General features: G+C 49.3%; 2 protein-coding genes across 7 annotated transcripts in view; one reads left to right on the top strand and one right to left on the bottom strand.

Moving 5' to 3' along the window:
- STAT3 (signal transducer and activator of transcription 3) overlaps positions 1 to 23404 on the top strand; it is a 295156-nt gene that overhangs the window by 162604 nt on the left and 109148 nt on the right. The gene's annotated exons all lie outside the window — the stretch shown is intronic.
- The window catches only part of ATP6V0A1 (ATPase H+ transporting V0 subunit a1), a 46526-nt gene continuing 27228 nt past the window's right edge, over positions 4107 to 23404 (bottom strand). For 4 of the 6 annotated variants that reach the window (XM_054014225.1, XM_054014220.1, XM_054014222.1 and 1 more), the window contains 5 exons: positions 22241 to 22348; positions 21472 to 21489; positions 18267 to 18384; positions 17031 to 17202; positions 4107 to 6965 (listed from right to left, as the gene is read on the bottom strand). In XM_054014225.1, coding sequence (XP_053870200.1) covers positions 6872 to 6965; positions 17031 to 17202; positions 18267 to 18384; positions 21472 to 21489; positions 22241 to 22348 — 510 coding nt within the window. In that variant the 3' untranslated portion in view covers positions 4107 to 6871. The remainder of the gene's footprint in view (positions 6966 to 17030; positions 17203 to 18266; positions 18385 to 21471; positions 21490 to 22240; positions 22349 to 23404) is intronic. The other 2 variants (XM_054014221.1, XM_054014224.1) reach the window with 1 other exon arrangement.

The raw sequence follows: 23404 nt of genomic DNA, 5'->3' as shown, positions 1-23404 counted from the left end.
AGGGAGGATGCCAGGGCTGTGGCCACGCCTCGGACCAGAGGAAAGGCCGGGCTCCCTCCTGTCTCCCTGCACAGAGGTCAGGGCTGGAGCCGGGGCCCCGCTCAGGGCTGTAGGTGCATGGGCAGGGCAGCCGGGTGCCATGGGGTGGGCTGGGTAAGCTAACCGACGGGGCACTCTCAGGGGATGGTGAGCGAAGCCCCCAAACTGCCCCTGCAGTTACAGCCCGTGACGAACTGGGACTGTTCTTAATGGGGTCTGTGAATGCTGACAGGGGAGTGTGGCTAGGATGGTCTACACTGGGGGGTGGGAGACTGGCCGATGGAGAATACCTGAGCATGTAACGTGAGAACCCAGGAAGGGGTTAGAGGCCAGGTGACACCTTCACCCGGGGAACTGAACAAAGGCTAGAGAGAGAGTTCAGAGCTGGCTGGGGACATGGCTGGGAGGCAGACGGGGCTCTGACCTCCCAAGGGGGCTAGGTGCCCTGGGACCCCCAAGATGGACCTAATGGGGGGAATCCTGTTGTCTGTGTCTGCAAGACCTGCCTTGGACTGTGTTCCTGTCGTCTAAATAAACCTTCTGCTTTACTGGCTGGCTGAGAGTCATGGTGAAGCCGGGGGTGCAGGGCCTTGTGTCCCCCCACACTCCGTGATACAGCCTCCTTGGCTCTGTGCCACCCGCCTGCCTCCCTTCCCCCGGCTCAGGCCCTTCCTCTGCCCAGAGCTCAGGCTGCGAGGTGGGGTCCCGGCCTGTCACGGGTTATTCCACATGGGCTTGGAGGCGCTGCACAAGGCTGCCCCACGTCTTGTCCCTTCCCCTTGCAGTGTGCAGGCCCCCCCAGCCGTGCCCAGCCCGCCAAGGGGCAAGGAAAGGTGGATTGATCTGCCAACCCCAGGGGCCTCCCTTCAGCTCCACCTTTAGCAGATCTTAGAAATGGGCCCCTGGGCGCAGGTGGGGAATAGGGGTGGGGGCTTTCCCCGCTCTGCCAAACCCCATGAAATGGCAGGGCAGTGGTTGAGACGCAGGAAACCCCCCTGCAGCCCTGTGGGGCTCCTGTCCCCTGAGGACAAGGTGGGGCGTGCACCCCCTCCCCAGCATTAGTGGGGGCTGTTGCCCGTTGAGAGGAGCGGGGAGCAGGGCTGGGTGAGATGCCAGTGGGCGAGTGGCGCTGTACTCCAGGGCGGGGCAGGGCCCGGGTGCAGCGTGTCCTGGCAGGGGTGGTGAGCCCAGTGAGGAGATACAGACTGTCCTGCTCTCTTCCCAGCCCCCGGGCTCCTATTTCCAAACGCTGGGCTCCAGGCCAGGGCATTCCTCACGCTCCCGGGCCCTGGCCGATGCCCGCAGCGGGAGGAACATGAGAAGGGGAGGCCTGAGGCGGGAGCGACGGCACAAGAGGCTGCTTTCGGCCACAGCTCCTGCCCCCCCCCAGGGATGGGCTTACGGGGCCACTCACCCAGCCCCATTACCCGGGGGCCTGCCTGGAGCAGAGCTGCCCCTTGCTGCCATGAGACTAATGCCACAGGGACCATTCTCAGAATGGGGGGGGAGGAGCCAGAGAACCCCCCCCTTATGGGGGCCAGGCTAGCCCTGCCCCCCATGCACACCCCAGGGCAGCAGGTCATGTTCTCCAGCTGTGCAGGCCTGAGGGCTGGCCCGGCGGATGCTGGGGTCTCATCCAGCCCAGAAAGGGGAAGGCGCTGCCCAGGGCCAGGCCTAGACCCACCCGCGCACTCAGGCCCGGCCCTCGCAGACTGTTCTACCGAACGCAGCTGGGGGGCGGCCCACTTGGCGTGGGGGGAAGGGCCCGCAGCAGCTAGGTGTGTTGGAGGGGGACGCGGCCCCCCAGTACGATCGATGGCCCTGTGGGGAGCTTAGCCTCTGGCTGTGTGGGGCCTGCAGTGCTGAGAACACGGCTGGAGGAAGGCGGGACGACCGTTAAAGGCAGAGGGGGGCACGGCCCCGGGGATGGGTTAATCTGGGGCTCACAGCGGTGCTGCTCCTGCTGTAGCCGGCAAGCAGCTGTCAAGAGAGACGGTGCCCCTCCGCCAGCACTGGGGGGAGGGGGCAGAGCTCCACATTTGCTCTAAGAGCAGAAAACAGCAGGAACAGAGTAAAATTCAGCAGGATCCTCCCCTGGGGAGCCGAGCACAGACCAGAGACCCAAGGAGATGGTTGAAAACCCCAGTCCCAGGGGGCCAGCAAGCACCAGCCACCCTCAGCCCCAGGAGGGCGGCGGATGCAGACAGGGTTAGGTAGCCGAGGGGAAGTGAGGCCCCGGAGAGCTGCTTTTCCCCCTGCCAACTCCCTCGCTGGACAGGGTGGGGGCGACGAGTGCCCAGGAGAGACCTGGGGGTGGGGGGGGAAGAGAGAGTGTGTGGCTGGATAGCAGTTTCCTGGGCCCCCAGGCCCAGAGAGAAGGAAACCCAAGGAACAGCAAGCCCGGGGGGAGGTCGGGGCTGCCCCATGGTACTGATGGGGCGCATCTGGCTGCATAGCCCGGGGCACACGCTGGCCAGACTGACCCGTTCCAGGCAGAGCCCCGGCTGGAGGCTTCGCTCTGGCTTTCGGAAGAGGCTGGCTAAGGGCACAGACATTCCTCGGCTCTAGCCAGCGCTCAGCACTGTCAGTGCACTGCCCTGGCACCAGCTGCGGCTACAGCACCCCCAGCCGGAGGGCACGGGAGATGGACACTGGCTTGGGAAGCCATGGCGGCAGCACGGGCAGCTAAAGGGGAAGGAGGCAGCGGTTGGCAGCAGGACACTCTGACCAGGCCTGGTTTCTGGTGCACAGGGCAGGGTGGTCACTGTTAGAGAAGCAGCCCGCTGGTGGTTTTTTGCTCCCAAGGCTCCCCCTGCCCAGCCTTAAAGGGAATCCCCCCCCAGTGATGAGATGACAGCTAGCAATGGCTCGTAGTGCAGGCAACCAAACACCCTTCCGCAAGGTAAGCGCAGCCCAGCTCCCCTCAGGAGCCAGGCAGTGGAGGGGGGCACAGGCACTGACCGGCCCCTGCCAGCCAAGTCAGACCTATCGCTCCAGAGCGGTGAGAGGAGAGACTGGCACAGCACTGGCGCCAGGCAGAGCCACGCAACCACCTGCGTACGTTGACCAGAGGCGTGAAGAGCCAACACTGCTTGGAGGGGGATGCGGCAAGAGCACAGGGGTCAGAGTTACCAGAAAGAAAATACCTGGGGAGGGCCCTGCCTGTGCCCTGGGCCAGGGTGCAGGGTGAGCGAGAAGCCCTTCCCCCAGCCCCATAGCCAGAGCTCCAGGCTGCACCCTCCTGGGCCAGACCCTCCGGGCTCACAACAGCCAGAGGTTGGCCCAAGCGGCAGCATTTTTGACTGGAAAGATCTCTGGCCACAGAAAGACAAACACGGGGCTCAGCACAACTCAGCCCTGCCCCTCCATGGAACGCAACGCCTCCCCGACAGCCTGGAGGAAACACACTGCCCTTGCAGGCTGGGATCCAGCCCCGAGCAGCTGGGAGGTTGGGCCCAGGGAAGGACGCCCTTGCGGGGCTGGGACCATCTGCCCTTCAAGGAGAACAGAGGGAGCCCCTAGCTGGAGCTCGAGTCAGTCCCAGGCCTGTTAAACACCAACCCCTACAGAATCGCGTCCCAGAAGGATATCAAAGTTGACCTTTCAGCCCCCACGGCCAAAGACTTGTTGGCAGGGGCTAGTCTCTCCCCTAGCAACACTCCAAATAGCCCCAAAAGCGCTGGCTGGGGACGGGCAGAGCAACCCCCACGTACCTGCGGAGGTGGACGGGTCTAGAAGAGGACTGACCAGTGCCGTTCCCTGCTCTGTGCCTGACCTGTGGCAGACCACCTGCTCTGGGAGCTCAGGGCTGGATTCCCAATTAGGCGCTCTAGTAAACAAGTGCCATTTTATTAAGTAGCTGCATCTGTCGGCCCCCGCTTGGGTTCCATCGCTCACTGCGGGATGGAGGCAGCGCTACCCAACCGCATCTCGGTGACCCTAACATGGCCCAGCAAGTGCCTCCTGGCCTCTGCCCCCAGTGCCCGGCTAGCAGAGAGCAGCTCCAGGCGGAGAGGAACGGGAAGGCCCTGCCACGCGCTGGAAGGAATAAATGCAGACAGCTCAGGTTACACTCCACTCCAACAATGTAATGTGTAGGGTGAGTCACGACAAAGCCAGCAGGGTAGTTAGTGTTACTGCTTGGGCTGCAGACCAGACTTCATTTCCCCTTGCACTGCGCACAAAACAGGATTGTAAACACACAGTAAAAACAACATGTAAACAGAATCCGGCTCAATTACTACAAATCCCTGTGCACCTCCCACCCCGGGATAGTTACACAGGCGGTGGCTAGAAACAGCCGGCTGGACCCGTCTGCCCCACCCAGCCTCGCTCAGACATTCGGGCTGTTCCTTTTCATTCTCACTGCGCACTTTTCTTACACCACTGCGGTGAATCCTGCATTTCATGGCATTTTCCTATTGGATGGCCACTTCTAAACGATTCCAGTCATGGTTTCATTAGTATCTATCCCCCCCCACCCCCCCTCCATACAGTGCATCTGTTACAGCAGGCTGTGCAACACAGAGGGCTTAAACACACATCACCACTCCTGAGGCTATTTCCAACAGGGAAGTGACTATTCACACCCCGCACAAGGGGAACAGGCACCTGCTGCCCTCCGAGTGACCCTTAAACCCTGTTCCCACAGAGGCCGTTGCAATGAGTCCCAGCCTTTGCCCCCTTCACAAGGTGACTTTGGACAGGACAAGTGCGGCCGTGCCTGGGAGGTTCTCTGGGGCAATTATCTGCCATCTAACGCTTGATCGGATGTCCGAGTGTGAGTGAGTTACTTAGCACGACCAACCCTCAGAGTCCCTGGAATAATCGGATTTTACTAACTTCATTAAGCAATAGTCAAAGGTGCACATCTGACGGCCTGGCCACCCGGAGCCCGTCCTTCAGCCCCACCAAGCCGGCAGGGAACGCAATGCCCACGGTCCACAGAGTGGTTCCTACCACTCTCCTCCACTCCACTGGGAGGGGAAGAATGTGGAGTTTCATGTGGGTTTGGTAACATTACCAGCTACTCCTGCACTTGGTGTCCAAGTCCCAGCGACAGCATCATACAGCCCTGCCCCAGAGGGGCGGCACTGATGAACAACAGACTTTTCGGAACAAAATGCCAAGAGTTCACTCTCCTTGGTTGCATGATTGCTAAGAATAGGCCAGCGTTGGCAGAGGGCGAGATACAGACACAATCGCAATGGAGCCTCTGAGACCAGAAGAAATGAGACAGGTTCCATGGTAGTAGATGCAGTTATCTGTGCACACGTACATGTGACAGAGAAGGGAGAGAAACACCTTCATGACTATAGACTGCAGCTCCAGTAGGGACCAAACAAATGCCCAGGATTTCCTGCTTCCACCACTCCGGTCCATTATGGACGGACGTCACTGACATCTGCCCAGCCCTCCCACACCACACAGACCGTCACCAGTTCAAGCAGGACTCTGGCACTGATCTAGTCACAAGGTCTCTGAATCCAGGGCCTGGCTCTCTAGGTCAGCCGGAGCTGGGAATTTTGTGGAAGCCCAGAGTTCGGCCCTTGAGGGAACTGGCCCAAGGACCCTGCTGGGTTCTCCACTTTGCCAGCAGCCCAAACAGCACTGACTGACCCCAGTCCCAGAGAGGAAACAGAAAACGCTCCCTGCCCCGCTGCACCAGCCCTGGGTTTGTTTGGCTTGCATGCCTGGGCTTTTGGAGAGTTACGGGGAAGCAGGTACGTTCTCTTGGCGCAGACAGCAGGGCAGACAAACTGCAGCCCCCATGATAACACAGACGGGCAGGCTGCAGGGTCGGGCTGTGCCCGGGTAAGCCGGTCCCTGCTGACAGGCTCTGGGAGATGCTCCCCAGGTTACAGTTGAGCATGGGTGCTGGTTTAGGTAAGTTAGGTGCAGACCGTGGTGGGCACATGCCTGTGGAAACAAGAGACTCGACTCCATGGGCTGAGAGTACAGGCAGGGCTGGAAAGTGAGAGTGGACCCTTCCGCGAAGCGTGTCAGAACCCATCTGCCCAGATCCCCTAGCACCAGGCAGGAATGCTGCAGGCTAGAAACGGCAACTGCAGGCAGAAGGAGGCTACAGTAAATTGACAACAGCCGGGGGAAGAGAGTGTGCTCTGTTGCCCCCGGCTCCCTGAGCTAGGACGCACCCAGCAGTATGGTGTGAAGAAAGCACCATTCACGATCCGCGAGAACAGATCACTCACGCACAGTAAGAACGCTGCACATGTGGAAGCAAGAGGGACTGCTCTGGGTTGCACATGGCCCCAGCTTTCCCCACGACCCCTCTGTGCATCAGTGGATCTCAGTTTGTTTAAACAGGCAGCAAAGACAGACTCTTCCCTCTAAATGCTTCCCTCTCAGATTAGCTGGGCTACGGGCAGGCCGAAGTTTGCACGTCCTGTTCCTAATGCAATAGGAGGCTGTATTTTCCCCTCAGTGCTTTACCAGAATCTGCCAAGGAGCTAATTACTGTACAATATCATAAACCGATACATGATTAAATACACCAAGTCCAGACACTTCCTCTACAACCCCCACTGTAAACACATACAGCACTAAACAAGGTGTTTGCTCGGGGCGGAAAGCAGTGACTCCGAAGCGATGTCAGCTAAGCTTGCTACAGTGACGTCACAGCTCTCCACTTAGCAGCCTCAGACAGATACTTCGGGCAGCTGCAATAGAAGTTACTTTCTCAGAAGCAGCACATCATGGCAGGGGAGCTACACACAACTTCACAACACAAACACACAGGGGACAAGGGCTAACCACAGCACAACACACCAGCGTTCGAGTCTAACACTGCTCAGTTAGGCTGAGGGGGGCTCTAATCGTCCAATTTTCCTTCACGGATGTTGTCAAATGAGAACGGGAGGAACTTGAATCCAGTGCCAATGTAGAACTTGTTCTGGAACTCAACCCTGCAAAAGAGACAGAGAAAGAATGATCAGCAGCAACTTACAGTGTCAGAAGCAAAGTGGGGACTGACTACAACCCTGCACATTGGGACACGCAGATGAAATGAAGCTTTCAGGAGGAGGGAAGGGATCAGGACCCAACCGAACTATTACAGATTTCTCCTCTCCCCCAGCTCCTGGGCAGAATGGAGAAAAACCTGTCAAAATGCTGCTTTCATGGAGAAAGATCCATTTTAAACGAGCAACAAACATGGGGGGAAATCCACGAAGCTGGCGTCACATGGAACTATTTAGAGGACAACGAAAGGAACACACGTCTCCTACAGGATATTGTTTCTAAAAACATCATGTTCTATAGATTACATTTATACACACGCTGATCTCATGGTCTTATGCTGGGGCTTCCCATGGCAAAAAGACACCCCACAAACCCCACCGGAACACTGAAAGAACAAACAAGTGAAAAACATCAGCATCAGCGGTGTACGTCTGCATTTCCTTCAGGCTGAGGGCTGTAAGAATGCCTGCTGTCCTCGTCTCTCACCTTAGTCATTACATTTTTCTTGAAAAATTAAAGAGAGATTGGACCAACACTCAGGGGCAATCTAGAGACCCCCTCTGCTCCAGCCCTCGGGAAGGGCCAGAATGGTTCTCTGTAGAAGATTCTTGAGGGCTTTGCCCAGTTATGCTTTAAAACACCCTGTGTAACTGAGTTTCCACCAACTTCCCTTGGAAAACTGATAGACCACACCATTAGGACATTATCCCCAAACAAAGTGGAGATGATCAAACTTCCCTCTTCACACCCTTTGCCCGTCTTGGATGGAGCCCTGCACCCAGGGGGAGCCTGCTGTAGGATCAGGGCCTTAGACCAAGCCTGGCACAATGGGGCTCTGATCCCAGTTGGGGCTTGGAGGTGTTGCCGTCTTTGACCTGAATTAGTGGTTTTCTCAGAAACTTGCCCAATTCTCAGTAAGCTGCAAGTCGCTGTATTGGGAGCCCTCATAAGCTTCAGGCACAGTTATCACTGAAGGCTCTGACACGGTCCCCAGCACATTATAAAAGTGAGCGAAATGGCCTTTCCAGGTTCTGACACCCTCCCATCAGAGCACTTGGTCTCCCACAGATTGACGCCAACATGCCGTCATGCCAGTAAGTCCACATGACCAATGGTCGCTCTTGCTAAAGTCCTGGTCAGGATTATTTCAAAACGGTACAAATGGGGACAGGAATATTACAAAGTCCCCCACTCCCACAGACTACAGAAAATGTGCTACAGCGAATGAAACATTTCACATTTGAACTTTTCTTATTAAATACTTTAGAAAGTGCAGGGGAGGGAGAGGGAAGTTCTAGAGCCGCCCCCCCCGTCAGTCAGTCGTCTGGGGTTAGTTGTTGAAGCACATTTTCCCTGGCCCTCACGGGGTGCTCCTGGAGAAACAGAGATATGCATGTTATCTCAGAACCTCGGCATTAACTTCGCTTTTTCGTTTGTTTTCCCTAATAAACTAAATTGGAAAGGAATGACCCTGGACAGCTGCCTGAGGGTCAAACACTGCCAAATATGGAAAGAAAAAACATGATTCATAATAAAAACAAATGTAGTGTTTGTGTGCCCCATGAGAAACACTTTCCATTCTCCTGTCCACTGGAACCAAATCGGCACTCTGAGGAATCAGGTGACTCTCCCAGGAGCTCTAGCAGAGAGATTTTTCAGCATTATTTTAGGAAACATTTTACATGATGAATATTTTTTAAATGGAATGAACTGAAAAATGTCTCAAGGACACTGGGGACGTTCTTTGGAAAGCGACCGAACTCGAGAAGTCCTGAGCGACCACCACAATACAGCTCACAAAGTCACTGACGGCCCAGTCTGCAAAGATGACACTCTCCTGACACAGCCAGAGTGAAGCATTCAGACAAACAACATTTTGCGGATAGATTCTTCTGCCTGCCTGTGCACACAGGGACCAAGTTCCCCGCTAAGGAGTCCCTGGGATGAGCAAGAGTTTCCGTGTGGGAGTGAAAGCTTCGTTGCCAAGGTCCTCGTGTTTTGCAGGAACCCTGACAATAAGCGCCCTGTGACTAATGCCTATTCTGGAAGCAAGGGGAAATAAAGAGGGGAGAGGGGTGAGAATTTGGGTCCCACACAGAATCACAAGTAGAAGAAATTGTAACCACGATTGCTAATCTTTCTGATCCCCCTGCTCAGGCAGCTCCTATCAGGCATGCTCAAAGTCCTTGTCACCACCTCAGGTAGCCCGAGTCTAAGAGGAGCTGCTGCAGCCCGGGCATAGCAGGGTTAAGTAGATGGGGATACCAGGTCCCTTTCATTTCACAGAACTCCAAAGCCGAACAAAAGGAAGTTCCTGATATGCTTCTTCGCATTTGCTCCCAGGAAGGTCCAGAGCACACGGCTCTGCTTTGCAGCGGTGGATGCCTGCTGCTCCCGGGTGTGCTTGCTTCACTGCATAACTTTGTAGAGTGTCTCTGGTTTCTGATCAAGTGCCCTGCAAGAATTCCCTAAATCGTTAGCTCTGCACTGCAAGTAAACAGGGACTTTTCTGGTTTGTACTAAAGCCCCAGGACCTTCCCTCTCAGGGTTTTCCTATTAACAGGCCTCTCCAACCAACTGCTCGTTGGCACAGCGTGCCTGGGGATTTTCCCATGAGATCCCCAGGAGCTGCAGGGGTCACAGGTAAAGTGCTTTCCCCAACCTGAGAGCATCTACAAAGGCGTTTCATTACGCCACGAAGTCCAATGTTCATGCTTGTGTATAAGCTGCAGTGCACCATCCAGGTGCCTAAGTGGGTGCTGAAGTGTTGATTTAGGAACCTAATTCAGGGCCTGCCCTTGAAAGAGGCGCCTCCTTTGCTTTGAAGTCCAGTGGCCCTTGCCTGTGGTTAGATCCGTCAGGCTTTATCTTCAGCATGGCTGACCGCCCTTCCCACACGTAAGCGAAACGGCGATACCCTTTTAAAGCCGTCGTATGCGGCTTATGGTCACGAGATTTGCCTGGAGCTCAGGGCCTTTTACAAACTCAAAACAACAAATAGTTGTGAACCAGTGGGCGGGGATCTGGGTTTCACTACACCCACGTCTGCCCACTGGATTCCAAGTCGAGCAGGACTCCAGCCCATCCATGCCTTCTGAAAAGTAATACTCCCCCTCTGGAGACGGAATACCAAGAGCTTTGCAGGGCAGTCGGTGTGCGCCTGTCCATCCATCCCGACCTTAGTTCTCAGTTTACAGCTCAGAACAGCTGGCCACAAAGCAGCACATTAATATTCCGTTTTATTTGTTTTTACACAGCTGTTTGCGGCTTACCACGTTTGTGGTGTATGAAGTCTATTTTGATGTCACCACCCAAAACTGTGACCCTCCCCCCGGGGACCCTGCCATTTGGAGCGATCCAGACATTGTGAGACTCAGAAGCAGTTGCATGCAAGAAATGAATGCTTCACAGCCAAAAGGGATATTTAAGATCCATGTCACTGCCCTCCAATGGGTGAGCAGCAGCACATTCTATGAGCATTTGTGAATCAGCGGCATACGGCTCAGGCAACACAGAGCACGAAAAAAAAATGCTCTCCACATGCCTGGAAGAGAAGCACCCTGAGCTGCAAGCATCTGCCATCGGGGTCGTCTTATACACTCAGAAAAAAGAATACAGACTTGGTGAACAAAACCTTCGCCAAAATGACACAATTCACTATAAAACAGCTGACCTTCCCCAACCTGGACTAGAGCAGGGGTTCTCAAACTGGGGGTTGGGACCCCTCAGGGGGTTGTGAGGTTATTACATGGGGGGCTGCGAGCTGTCAACCTCCACCCCAAACCCCACTTTGCCTCCAGCATTTATAATAGTGTTAAATATATTAAAAAAGTGTTTTTAATTGATGGGGGGGGGTCACACTCACTGGCTTGCTATGTGAAAGGGGTCATTAGTACAAAAGTTTGAGAACCCTGGACTAGAGTATTGCCGGGGTGATGGAAATGGGTCTGGGACTCCAGCGTGGAAATGAACTGGAATTAGCTGCTCAGGCAGGGTACTGAGTTCCTGCAGCACCAACAACTAGGCAGGTTAAATATCGCTCAGAGAAAGAGTCTGCACAGCCGACTCCATCTTTAATTGCGTTTCCTACAATAGTTGCAAGGACTTGGAATCTCCCAGTTCTGTAACTTTAACAATACATTTGAGATGGTGGTGCAGATGCGTGGCAGCCGGTTAACGGATGAGGTGTACCATCCACAGGGTGCTGCGGGGGGTTAATTCACTGGAGTCAGGGGTGGGTAACAGGTTGGGAAAAATGGATGCTTGAGTGACCTGAGCCAAGTCCGAATTGTATGGTTGCCCTGGAACATTAGCAGGTTGAGATCCATTAGTTCTAGTGCTTCTCACACCCTCAGCCTGAAGCTGACAGCGTGGCTGCAGAGATCATCTTCTCCCCTGCAACAAATGCCAAGCCAAACTTTCAGCCCCCACCCCATGAGCTGACCTGACTTCTTCTATCCGAGACATGCTGCTACCCATCCGTTCCACGCAGAACCCAAGGAGTGCTCCTAACCCTGGTCACGGAGCTTTCACACATCCCTCCCAACTGGAACACACCAGCATCCTTCAGTGACTTCCTGGCCAACTCCACAGCCACCCCGTCATTCTAATGATAGGAAGGGGAAGCTCTCAGTCTCACTCAGCCCTAGAGATCTGTTTGGAGAACTGCTTCCCCCAAGAAGGCAGCTCCACAAACACCCAGAAATGCAAAGCTAATTTATAAATGCCAGGTCCATGGGGGCTGGCTGATCACAGGCCCTTGTCACTAGATAAGCTCTGTCTCTCTCCAAGGTTTAGGAATAGGGGTTTCAAGGGAGTGAACGACATGCCCGGTTGTGTTTAATCTAAACAGCGATGCCACAAACTGTATTAATGAAAAGCAAATACAGAGATAAAGGAGACGTTTAAAACAAGCAGCCAAGTTACTAGCCAAAGGGAAATAAAAGTCATAGCCTGCATTTCCAATACAGCCGAGCCAGCAGCTTTTCATGGTGCAACAAAGATCTGTTGATCACAGAATCTCAGGGTGGGAAGGGACCTCGGGAGGTTCTAGTCCAACCCCGGGCTCAAAGCAGGACCAATCACCCACTAAATCATCCCAGCCAGGGCTTTGTCAAGCCTGACCTTAAAAACCTCCAAGGAAGGAGATTCCACCACCTCCCTAGGGAACCCATTCCAGTGTTTCACCACCCTCCGAGTGAAATAGTTTTTCCTAATATCCAACCTAAACCTCCCCCACTGCAACTTGAGATCATTACTCCTTGTTCTGGCATCTGCCACCACTGAGAACAGTCTAGATCCATCCTCTTTGGAACCCCCCTTCAGGTAGTTGAAAGCAGCTATCAAATCCCCCCTCATTCTTCTCTTCTGCACTATAAACAATCCCAGTTCCCTCAGCCTCTCCTCATAAATCATGTGCTCCAGCCCCCTAATCATTTTTGCTGCTCTCCGCTGGACTCTTTCCAATTTTTCCACATCCTTCTTGTAGTGTGGGGCCTAAAACTGGACACAGTACTCCAGATGAGGACTCACCAATGCCGAACAGAGGGGAATGATCACGTTCCTCGATCTGCTGGCAATGCCCCTACTTATACAGCCCAAAATGCCGTTAGCCTTCTTGGCAACAAGGGCACACTGTTGACTCATATCCAGCTTCTCGTCCACTGTAACCCCAGGTCCTTTTCTGCAGAACTGCTGCCTAGCCACTCGGTCCCTAGTCTGTAGCAGTGCATGGGATTCTTCCATCCTAAGTGCAGGACTCTGCACTTGTCCTTGTTGAACCTCATCACATTTCTTTTGGACCAATTCTCCAATTTGTCTAGGTCCCTCTGTATCCTACTCCTACCCTCCAGCGTAGGGATAGGATACAAGGGGAACTAAAGATGTGCAAGGACAATATCACTGCCAAAGTTTGAGAGCTTTATTGTTTCAACAGGTAGTTAAACATTAGTCAAAAACATAGTCCAGGTTACTGATGGAGGAATCTGTATTTTCTGAAAGAGTACAAAATAAAACTTCTCCAATTGGGTGTGACAGGCAGACCTCACATTCATCTGTTTTTCCAGCAAGGCATATGTTAAATGACTTCTCTGTTCCATGAAGACTGAATGACCCACCCACCAGACAAAATTCCACATAGGTGACTCCTCTTCCCCAGTTACGAACAGCCAACTAATCGGACACAAAGCTCTTACAGAGCTGTTCCTCTTAGGACAGCTGTACTTGGTCCTATTATTCTTTTGAGTTTCCACGTTAGAAAAGACAGCACTGAAAGTGCGTCGATTTCATGGTTAGACTACAAAGGAATGCTAATAGGAGATTATTTGGAGACCAAGAAACTTACAACTGTTCCACAGGGATAAGAGTAACCCAAGTGACAGTCTCAGCATAGTACTTGAGATCTCATTTTATCTTGCTAAGTTGCTTTTCCCATTGCCAAACTTTTATGAGTTGATTTGCTCTTACTGAGTTTACAGGTTTGAGGCACTTATGTTTAGGGGAAATATGACTTCACTTCAGAGTTATGCTTCTGTAGTTTCCCAGTAAATGCTCAGCAGTTGTTCTACACAACAACTGTGTTCTATGTTGTTACGGTCATTTCTTGGATCAAAAAGTCTCACTGTCTTCTGTCAGCTGCCTCCCACTGGGATGGGGCCACTTTCCCTGTAGTGTTTCCATGAGCTTAATATTTTTTAAAATTGTACTTAAAAACCTGGCATCGTGCAAAGCTCCGTTTCAGCTAGGATGTGGACAATATAAAAATCACACATGGTCTGACCCACTGAATGCAGGGGGCTTTGAATCAGGCCTTATCTGCGTGCGCTCCAGGCATACGTACGGAGGCTATGACTGTTCAGCAGAAGGGGTGTATATTTTAAAATATACCTGTTTCGTTTATTTCAGTCCATACTTTCAGAATATTTTTCTTGTGAAAAATCAGTTTTTTAAATTTTGAAGGAAAAAATGGTAAAGATTTTTTAAATAATCTACCAACTTTGTGCAAACGTGTGACCGAACGTTACAGCTCAGAGAGGAGACTTAGGCCTGCTACTAATTCAAAGATGCAGTTAAACATCCGAAGAGTCGGAACATCGTGTCCAAGTTGATGCTCTGTTCATTGTCTGGCCCTGTCTGAGGAGAGAACTCACTACAATGGGTGCAAGATCAAAGTTCTTTTAATTGGACTTTGCTGTTACATACTGTCAGTGACCGTTGTCTGAGGACAAGGAACACCAGCTAGAAGCAACAGGGTCTAACGTAACCGATGTGAAATTTTCTAGGCTGGATGCCAGGAAAAACAGAAACGCCATCCAACAGCCATTTTCAGGAGTTGCAGACAACTGTAGCAGAGATCCCCTCCCTACATAAGATGGCTACGCTTTAGAATTCCTGTATGAATCATGAGTGTGTGGTTTGAATTCTGAAGATCCCTGAACATACTGGAAAGCTTCAATATGCACCTGGAAACCGTGCCATTAGGGGGTGCAAAAGGACTAAGTTTTCATCCCAAAAAGAAATCAGAGGAAGTCCAAAAAGCTGCAGTTGTCATTACTATCACATTTTATTTCTTACTGGAAAAAAAATGAAAAATAAAAAGACTTTAAACAGGTTTATTTCTTCTCCCTGTCTCAAAGACACGCTGGGTTTGGCTTTCCAGCCACAGGACTGCCAAGGCACCCAGGACAGAAAAAGTGGTGCTATGTTAGGTGCTCGTTGAAAATAAAAAGAGGCCTGTGCTCCTATTTTCAGACTGTAACTGGCACATTTCACAAAAGAAAACAGATAGAACCGCAAGTAGGTGAGCTCAGAGCAGGACCAAACACCTCACAAGCTACATTTGCGACTTCGCTTCTTTCTTTTGGCCAACCATGAAAAACTCAGAACTGACGTAATAAATTACTGAAGGAGATGGGAAAGGAGGAGAAGAGTTAGTCACAGGCTCTCCTGTCTAGTTCTATGTGTACCTTGAGGGGAACCCAAAAGCTAGCTAGATCAATTCCTTTTTTGTATTGTCTCTTTGGTCACACCAGAGAGAGAGCCAGCCACACTGGAATTCCAAGTGGAGTAAGTGCTCTTTAAAAGCAGGGACTAGGAACTCACTCTGGGCCTGGGTGGAGAGAAAGTGATGATGCTCCACTGAGTAATCTCACTTCTCTTCACTTACTGACTCCCCGAATACACACAATGTGAACCACCAGCTGAGCAGGCTAACAAAGAGCAGCGGCCAATGGGTCTTCTCTGGACGCACAGAAGGGTAACATTAAGGCTTTGTCTACACTGCACTTTTGTCGGTAAAACTTCGGTCGTTCAGGGATGTGAAAAAACACTACCCTCCCACCCCCCCGAAAGACAAGAGTTTTACTGACAAAAAGCGCCGGTGTGAACAGTGCTTTGTTGGCGGGAGAGTTCTCCTGCCGACAAAGCTACCGCCTCTCATGGGGTGGATTTATTTTGTGGTCTCTCCCGCCGACAAAGAGTGGCTACACTGCGCACCTTCTAGCAGCTGTGTCACTAAAAGGTGTGTAGTGCAGACTTAGCCTTTATGTATTCTGAGCAAGTTAAATGTAAGGAAGGGTGTGACGTAAAGAACAATGGACAAATCATTTGATTTCTAAAGAGAGGAAACACTGAAGAGAATCTGCTACACTGGCTGTATAAAATCCAGTTACTGGATTGGACCAATGGCCTAGAGCTCAGAGAGCTCCTAACGTTAGATTTAAAAATTTCAATTTGAGTTCCAGGAAGAAAGTTTTGTAGTTCCAGATTCTGCCTTGAAAGCCATGAGACAGCAAGAGAGAGCAGTCAACACACCGAATATAAGAATAAACTTTCTTAAGACAGCCAGACCCCAGTTTAAAGAGCTAATTCACTTCCCATTACAAGGGGTGAAGAAGAAAATCTGCAGCTAACAGTCTCTTCCAGTCAGGGCTGACTGTGACCCACTATTGTTGTCTGTTGCTGGGAGTAAGGTGTAGATCTATGATAACCACCACCAAGCTACCTGAAAGAGAGAAACCCCTGCAGGCTCTCCTGCAGCAACCCTCTGCATTTGTTAACTGCTACAAAGGGGAACAGCCTTCTCCTTTCCACCCGCCCGCACTGGCTGGTGTCTAAGCAGGGCTTTCTTTCACTTTAAGCTGAACGGAGAGGCACATAATGAGTTACTCAAAGAATCAGGGTTTCAGCCATGACCTCTGCCCAGACCACCGGTTTAATCTCTCATATCTCAAAACACAGCTGTCCTTTCTGGAAACAAGTCTACTTCTCTTGCAGAAGAAAGGGCCAAGACAGACAGTTCGGACCCCAGCACAAGATCTGGATAACCAGATCTTGATAATGCTCCCCCCAGGCCGAGGTGTAACTGCTATTGTTCTGTTCCATTTTCCTGAGAAAGAATGGACTAACTATATTGCTGGCCGCACATGGAACTGCAGTTATCAATCACTATGTAACATCATTAAGGAGACAAGAGAAACAAATGCCATAATCAGGCAAAACAGAGAAACTGCTGAAGGGCCCAAATGTTCCATACCCCAACACAGGCTGCCGAGAAAGGTTTAGCGGGGTTCAACAGAATTTTTTTGTGGCATAGAACAGTTATGCCAGCTCCTTTGAAGTAACGCCTAGTGACTTAACTGTAGAGGATGGGAGTGAGGAATATTACTGGGACCACCAAAGCAGAAAATAAGGTCGCTAGCCTTCATGAGGTTTGAAAACCCTCTTGCTGCCAGTCTGCCAGCTGTAGAACAAGCGCTTAGTTTAGTTACATTCAGTACTATTATCCACACAATGTCCCAGCAGCGCCAGGCAATGCTGGTTTCAGCACGCCATTACCAACTCTCTGAATTTTATAACTGAAGCCTAAACTTTGCTTGGAGCGAGGTGGGATGGGGTGGCAAGGCAAGTATATACAGCTTCCTAGGAGATCGCATTCATGGTGGTGGCGGTGAATTATCAGTAATCATCTTGCTTACAACAGCTTTAAAACCTCTGTGTTCCAGGAAACTTACCAGTGCAAACGGAGCGCATGAAGGAAAGCCGACAGGCCCTCCATGATCAGAAGGATTGCCACGGTCAAGGTAGCGAAAGCAGCAAATAGGAAGAACAAAGCAAAACCTCCAGCCAAACTTCTCACACTGAGGCCGATGTGGATCACCATGGTCCAGAGCACCTCGGAAAGCTCTGCAGGAAGAAAGCTGCTTATTTCAGGGTGGTTGTGAAGGGAAGTTTTATTTCATTGAGAGTGGGTTTTAGGCAACGTTCCGAAATAACCCGTTCCCACCCCGCTGGGACTGTTTCTAGCACTGCAGGAGCCGGAAGGATGGTTCCACTGGGGCTGCTTGTGAAGAACAGGAAGTGCTTGCAGCCAGGTAACTCAGGACCTGAACTCCAATTCCCGGCACAGGCTGCCAGGCCAGAACTGCCACTTACTCAGTGCTTTACATGCCAACCCCCATGCCTCCATCCTCGCATCTGGAAGGAACTAGGGACTTTGTGAAAGATCCTGACTTGAAAATTTGCAGGGAACGTGGTGAGGGTTTGACCTTGAACCAAGTCTAGCTTGTCAAGTCTTCGCTACTAAGAAGCGTTCTTTCTTTCTCTATTTCTGACTTTAGCACCTAATACTTGTACTCACTTAAAACCTCTCTTTGTTGTTAAACAAACTTGTTTTATTCTTCAATCAAAATGAATCCAGTGTTGTGTTGAAACAGAACTGTTTGGTAACCCCAATTATAGTAGCAGACTGTTGTACACTGACCCCTTACAAGGGCAATGGACCCCCAATATCTGAGCTGTCCAGAAGGCTGGGCAATGCAGAACACACATTTTTGGGGAAAATCTAGAACTGGGAGTGTGTTGAGATCACTCTACAGGTAGTAACCAAGGCTACTGGAAGCCAGAGAGTAGCTGATGTTTGCTGACAGGCTGCTGGGGTCAGAGTGGCTGGAGCAGGACTGTAGCTACACAGATACACTCAGGGTGTGACCTGCATGCTGTTTGGCTGTTTGCGAGCTGCCCACACTGGGAACTACATCAGCGAGACGCTGTGAGGCACCCAAGGTTGCAAGGCAGGTGATGACAACCCCTCACTAGTCTGGACTGCACCCCAGAATACAGGACACATGCACTAGGGCAGTTTCCCTCTTTGGCACATACACACATGCCTATGCCATCTCCCCAGGACATTTTTGTCCAGGTTGATCTGAGACACTGATCAAACCTCCAGTTTTGGGAAAGATACTTACGTGCATGGGCCAGGCTGAGAGCCCAAAGCCGCAGGTAGGACGCGGTGTTGGAAATGCACCCCAGGCAATACTCAATGGTATGGATGGCCTGATGTACCACCGTATCCCCAAAATCAAACTGCAGAAAGAACAGAGCAAAGAGGAAGTGAGACCAGCTGCAAGGCAGTTGTAATGAGCAAGGGTTGGCAGATTAGGGGAGCGGCACCACTGTCTGGGGCTATTACAAGGGCACTATGTTTGGGCTCTTACTGACAATTTCTTCTACTGGCTATTTGGATACAGATCATTTAGGAAGAATATCAACTATAATTTCACAATTGCAGTGAAAGTTGACACTTTTTGCTAAATCTGAGCAACTAATTAGAAATAATCATTCAACACTGCAATTTGTAGACTAAAAAAAGTGTCTACTTTCACATGACAGGCAATGAAAACAGTTATGATCAGACCCAGGACTTTACCAGGAAAAGACTGTTCAGTAAAGAGTGGTTCTGTCTGAACACACTGGTAATGAGTGTCTATTTCTATGAAAGAGGAGAGGGGTTACAAACACGGTTTTCCTTCTCCACAGGAATGAGATAAAATGTATGGGAAAAAAAATCAGAAAAAGCCTGCGACAATACTGCATCTTTCGCACTGCTGTGGGAACAATGGAAGCAATCTTGTAAGAGCAGGAACTGGCTCTCTGTGAAAGAAGAAACAATGCACAAAAAGTTATCTTGAAAATCTCCCCTCTGCTTCACTTTTTCATCTGCAGTCTCTATGCCTTCCAAGCATTTTGGCAATCGATTCAAAACCATTTCAAAATAAATGTAGGAGAGTTTGCCACATTGCAGCTTGGAAAAAAGAGTCCCACGTTTCTGCATCTTGGCGTTAATCCATGCTCCGTGAACTTCTCCGAAGCACGTTATTAAAGGGGATGCAGAATTTTATGACACCGAGTGATCCATGTTCCGAAAGGAGCACAGCATGCTATTTTTATGCTTGTCCCCCCCCTTAAATAGTTGTTTGAAATGTTTATTGCTTTGGCTATGTCAAACTAGCTGTCGAGAGCTCAGATCTCTCACTTCACAGGAGCATAAACTGCAAGAATTCCTCAGTAAAACCTGCTCTGGTAAACAGAGGCCTCTGCCTCGCGCGCACAGCAAGTCAGCGTAAAATAAACTGAAACTGACAAATATTTAAACAATAAACACAGCGCATGGCAGAGTTAGTGAATAACTGCCAGGGAGACTACCACTCTTGTGCTTCAACCCAAAGGCTCTCATGGGATGGCTTTAGCAGAGTTCTTGCAGCCTTATGGGTTATTTTTCACTCTGTTTATTTAAAAAAAAAAAAAAGTGTTGATGTGCCTTCATATCATTCAAATGTGATCAGATATACCTGCATTATGTTATGCCTATTTCACCAGCTCTAGGATTTATCCCTAAGGGCAACAGCTCTCTTAAAAGATCTATGTTCAGCAAAATTACACATGCAAAAAAGAGTCTCATTGCGAAGTTTCCACAATTCCACGGCTTTTATGCACACTGACAGTTGTTTCAGAATTATGCAATCCAGGTTTACTATTGCACAGCTGATCCAGTTCTGAGGTGCTACCCTCATATGGTAGTACAATAAAAACAGCAACTTGATAAAGGGGAGATCTGAGAGTATGCCATGGTGGTATGTTTAGAATGTCACCAATCTTTGTTCTAGGAGACTTCGCTCCACTCAACACATTAAAAATTCACCTCAGTCATACACCTAAGATGGATAGAACCAAATTCTGCTTCTAGTTACATGTGTGAACTGCACGGACATTACTGGGGTTACACACAGGGAACTAGAAGCTGAAATCTGACCCTCTAGGGCAAGTCTTGAAACAAGCCAACAAGTGCTAGTGTTGGGGGAGGTTATCCACTCTCTGCTGTACTGTTTGGATGAAATGAACATCCTTGTTCTTGAGGGTTGAGGAGAACTCTATAGTTATTTCACCATCAGATCAACTTCTGTCATTGTCTCAACATTAGTTACCAGAACCCCAAACACTATAGGGATAGATAAAAATGTAATGATCTAAAGGTCTTGTGGGAACTGGAAAAGGAATTTGTATTTTTCTTGGCTATGTGGAGATGATGGAGCAACACTAGTGCATTCTATCATCATTTGTTGCTATGAAGACCAAGACCCACCTATAACAAAAAAATCTGAGGAAGGTTTTGTTGATGGTGAAGCAACCCATATCTTTATCATTGTATGCACCACCTTTCTTGGAGAAGAATGTGCAAGGGCCTTTTGCATGGACACCCCACATACCAGTCTATTTCACTTAAAGATAAAACAAGGACAAACAAAGCACCCACAAACAGAACAACAGCTCTTAAGGTTAACATACTGCCTCCCGAGACACAACCTATTACTTTGGCACTGCTAGAGTCTGGAGACACACCCACCCAAAGAGAATAACTTATAATATCAACTCTAGGACTAGGGGAGGCAGGAAGAACATGAAGAATAATGGTCTTTTGGTATCAAGAAGAGCAGAGAGTCTGATTAGATTTCACAGTCTGTTCCCAAATGATATTTTATATTTCTCCAACTCAGAGAATCTAACTATTTGTGTTTGAATATGAGCAATTCTCACCAATAAACCCCCTCTTTTAAAGAGAAAAATATTGATTCTCTGGTCATCAGCTAGTCCAATTTTGGATGCTCCAATATTTGGTTGCATTTGTTTAGGGCAACATTCAGTCAATAAAATACCTAGCTCTGGACGATAGCTAGGGGGGGAAAAAAATCTACAAGCAGTTTGCAAAAAAACCCAGACATTCCCATAGACTGTTATATCTGTTTGGTCAAAGTGTTGAAGACAGAGAGTCTTGCTTCTTCAGCAACTCTATAATATAAACATTTAGAAGCCCCTTGTCAATCTTTTGATTGACAGCTGTGCAGGTCAACGGAGAAGGATTTGCAATCTAAAAACCAAGGGAGATAAGAAAGCAAACACAATTTAAAGAGATGCAGCAATTCAGACAAGGTATTTTAAAAATGGAGATGATATTGTATGGGCCATTTCTAATACTCCATACATGTAAATAACTAGATCTTATGGAAAAACAAGTCACATGGCATGAAAAAACATCACGTGTTAATTCAGCAGATGATTTACATCAATGGGAAATGGCGCAGATACATATGAATGCAAAGCTGGCTGTCATCTTACCACCTCATCCTCTGCAGGCTTGTAAACATAAATTTACATTTAGTGCAGAGTCTCACAATCAGAACATTCATCATGAACACGAGGTTAACAAATCCCTTATTAACATGACCTATTTCAGTGGTAGCACTTAGCTAGCACACACTGTGCCGGCTGTGTAACGCCTAGGAACTGCAGCCCACTACCCTGTCCACATAGGCAGCAGAATGCCCCCAAGATGATAAATATCACTTTCCCTTTTTCTCCCCAGGTGTGGTAGAAAAGGCAGGGCAGTAGGAAAACATGTCCAAAGTTGAGTACTCAAGAAATACAGCACTTGGATTTAATTTTAAACACAGGCTTATAATGACAGACAGTTAAATCAATAGGGCAACTCAAATAATAAACACACAATTACCATTTCAACTGGAGAGTAAACTGGGTAAAATGTGTCTGTGGCAACTGCCTAGATTTTACCATTGGTGGGGTGAGTGGGGGGAAGCTTGCCTATCAGATACCCATTCTTTGTAATAGGAATTCAGATAGAAAGGGCCACATATGTTCTTTGACCTGTGCAGAGAACTTTCACTGATGTTAATAGTCATGAGGAGGAGTGGAAGGTAGCACGAGGAAGCAGGAAATTAGAATGGATATTAATTTCTACTGTTCCAGTTCCACTGGCAATGTCGGTACCGAGTTAGGATCTTAGAAACTAGTAACTATATCAAGCAGGAAATAACCCCTTTCATCGCCAGCTTTATAGTGCCGGAGCAAAGGCTGATCAGGCGCTTACCTCATCCCCATCTTCAGAATGGGTAGAAAGCTGGTCATGCTGGATGATCTCGGCATCCTCTTCAGTTGGTCCATTGCCCACTCGGATCCCACCGAAGTTGTGAGTTCCCTAAAATGTGAACAAAGAGAAAGAGCAGAGTGTTGCTGTGGTTTAGTGAGACACTTGCGGGGGGGAAATCAGAGAATGCATTTTGTACACCTCCAGAAAGCAGCAGCAGCTCAAAGAAAACCACATATTAAATGTTAAGAGTCAAGGCACAAACATGTTTCACAAATGGAGTAGACTGCTCTTCCTGATTGAGTGGGAAACACGTGCTCATAACTGCTGATTCTGAAAACAATTAAACCAATTCTGAATTAATTGTTGATGTTATAAAGCTTTACACCAAATAATTTCACCTTTGACCAAGAGCCACATGCTCTCAAAGTGACACACAGGCTGAAATTGACGGGTTTTGTGCAACAGTTTGTTAAAAATTTCCAAGAGCTTTCGGAACTCCTGGAATCTTTGACAGCAAGACAAATACTGCTGTGTATTAAATAAATCACTTACTGGCAAATAGCGAAACAGCATTATCCCACATGCTAACAACAAATCTATATGCTTTCTCCGCACCAATTTGTACCAGGCATGCCCACACCACACATTGCCACGGATGGGGTTGGGATGGGAATCAGTCCTTCTCTTACATGGAAGTTCTGAACTGTGCAAATGATTCCTTTTATAAGCATTTGTTTAGACATTCAGTACTTAAAATACAACCGTCCTTTGGTTCCTCCTCAAACATTAAAGGTCATAGTTAAAAAACAGACTCTGTTCTAACTTCACTTGGTCTTAACTGATCAAATTAGCAAAGTTAGGACTGCTTCATTTTGCAAGTTAAAGCGTAATCATTGTTCAGTTACATGAAACCTGCTACAGGCTTCATACTCCAAGTAAACAACTAACACCATCAATAATGGCACACACCCCATTCAGTGTTTGACAGGTTCTCTTACAATAGTGTTTTCAGGCATTGTAAGTGGAATTTAGAAAGATAATGAAAATCTAATTTGCACTTAACCTTATTTTCAGGATTCTAAACTGCCAGCAACCAACCTTTGCCCACTGTAGGCAGATTTCTATTATTTTCATTCAAGAACACCCAATAACATGGAGTAAAAT

Source organism: Malaclemys terrapin, chromosome 25 (assembly GCF_027887155.1).
Source record: "Malaclemys terrapin pileata isolate rMalTer1 chromosome 25, rMalTer1.hap1, whole genome shotgun sequence".
NCBI lineage: Eukaryota > Metazoa > Chordata > Testudines > Emydidae > Malaclemys > Malaclemys terrapin.
Note: the sequence above shows the minus strand (reverse complement) of the source record. Positions and strands in the feature narration are given on the sequence as shown.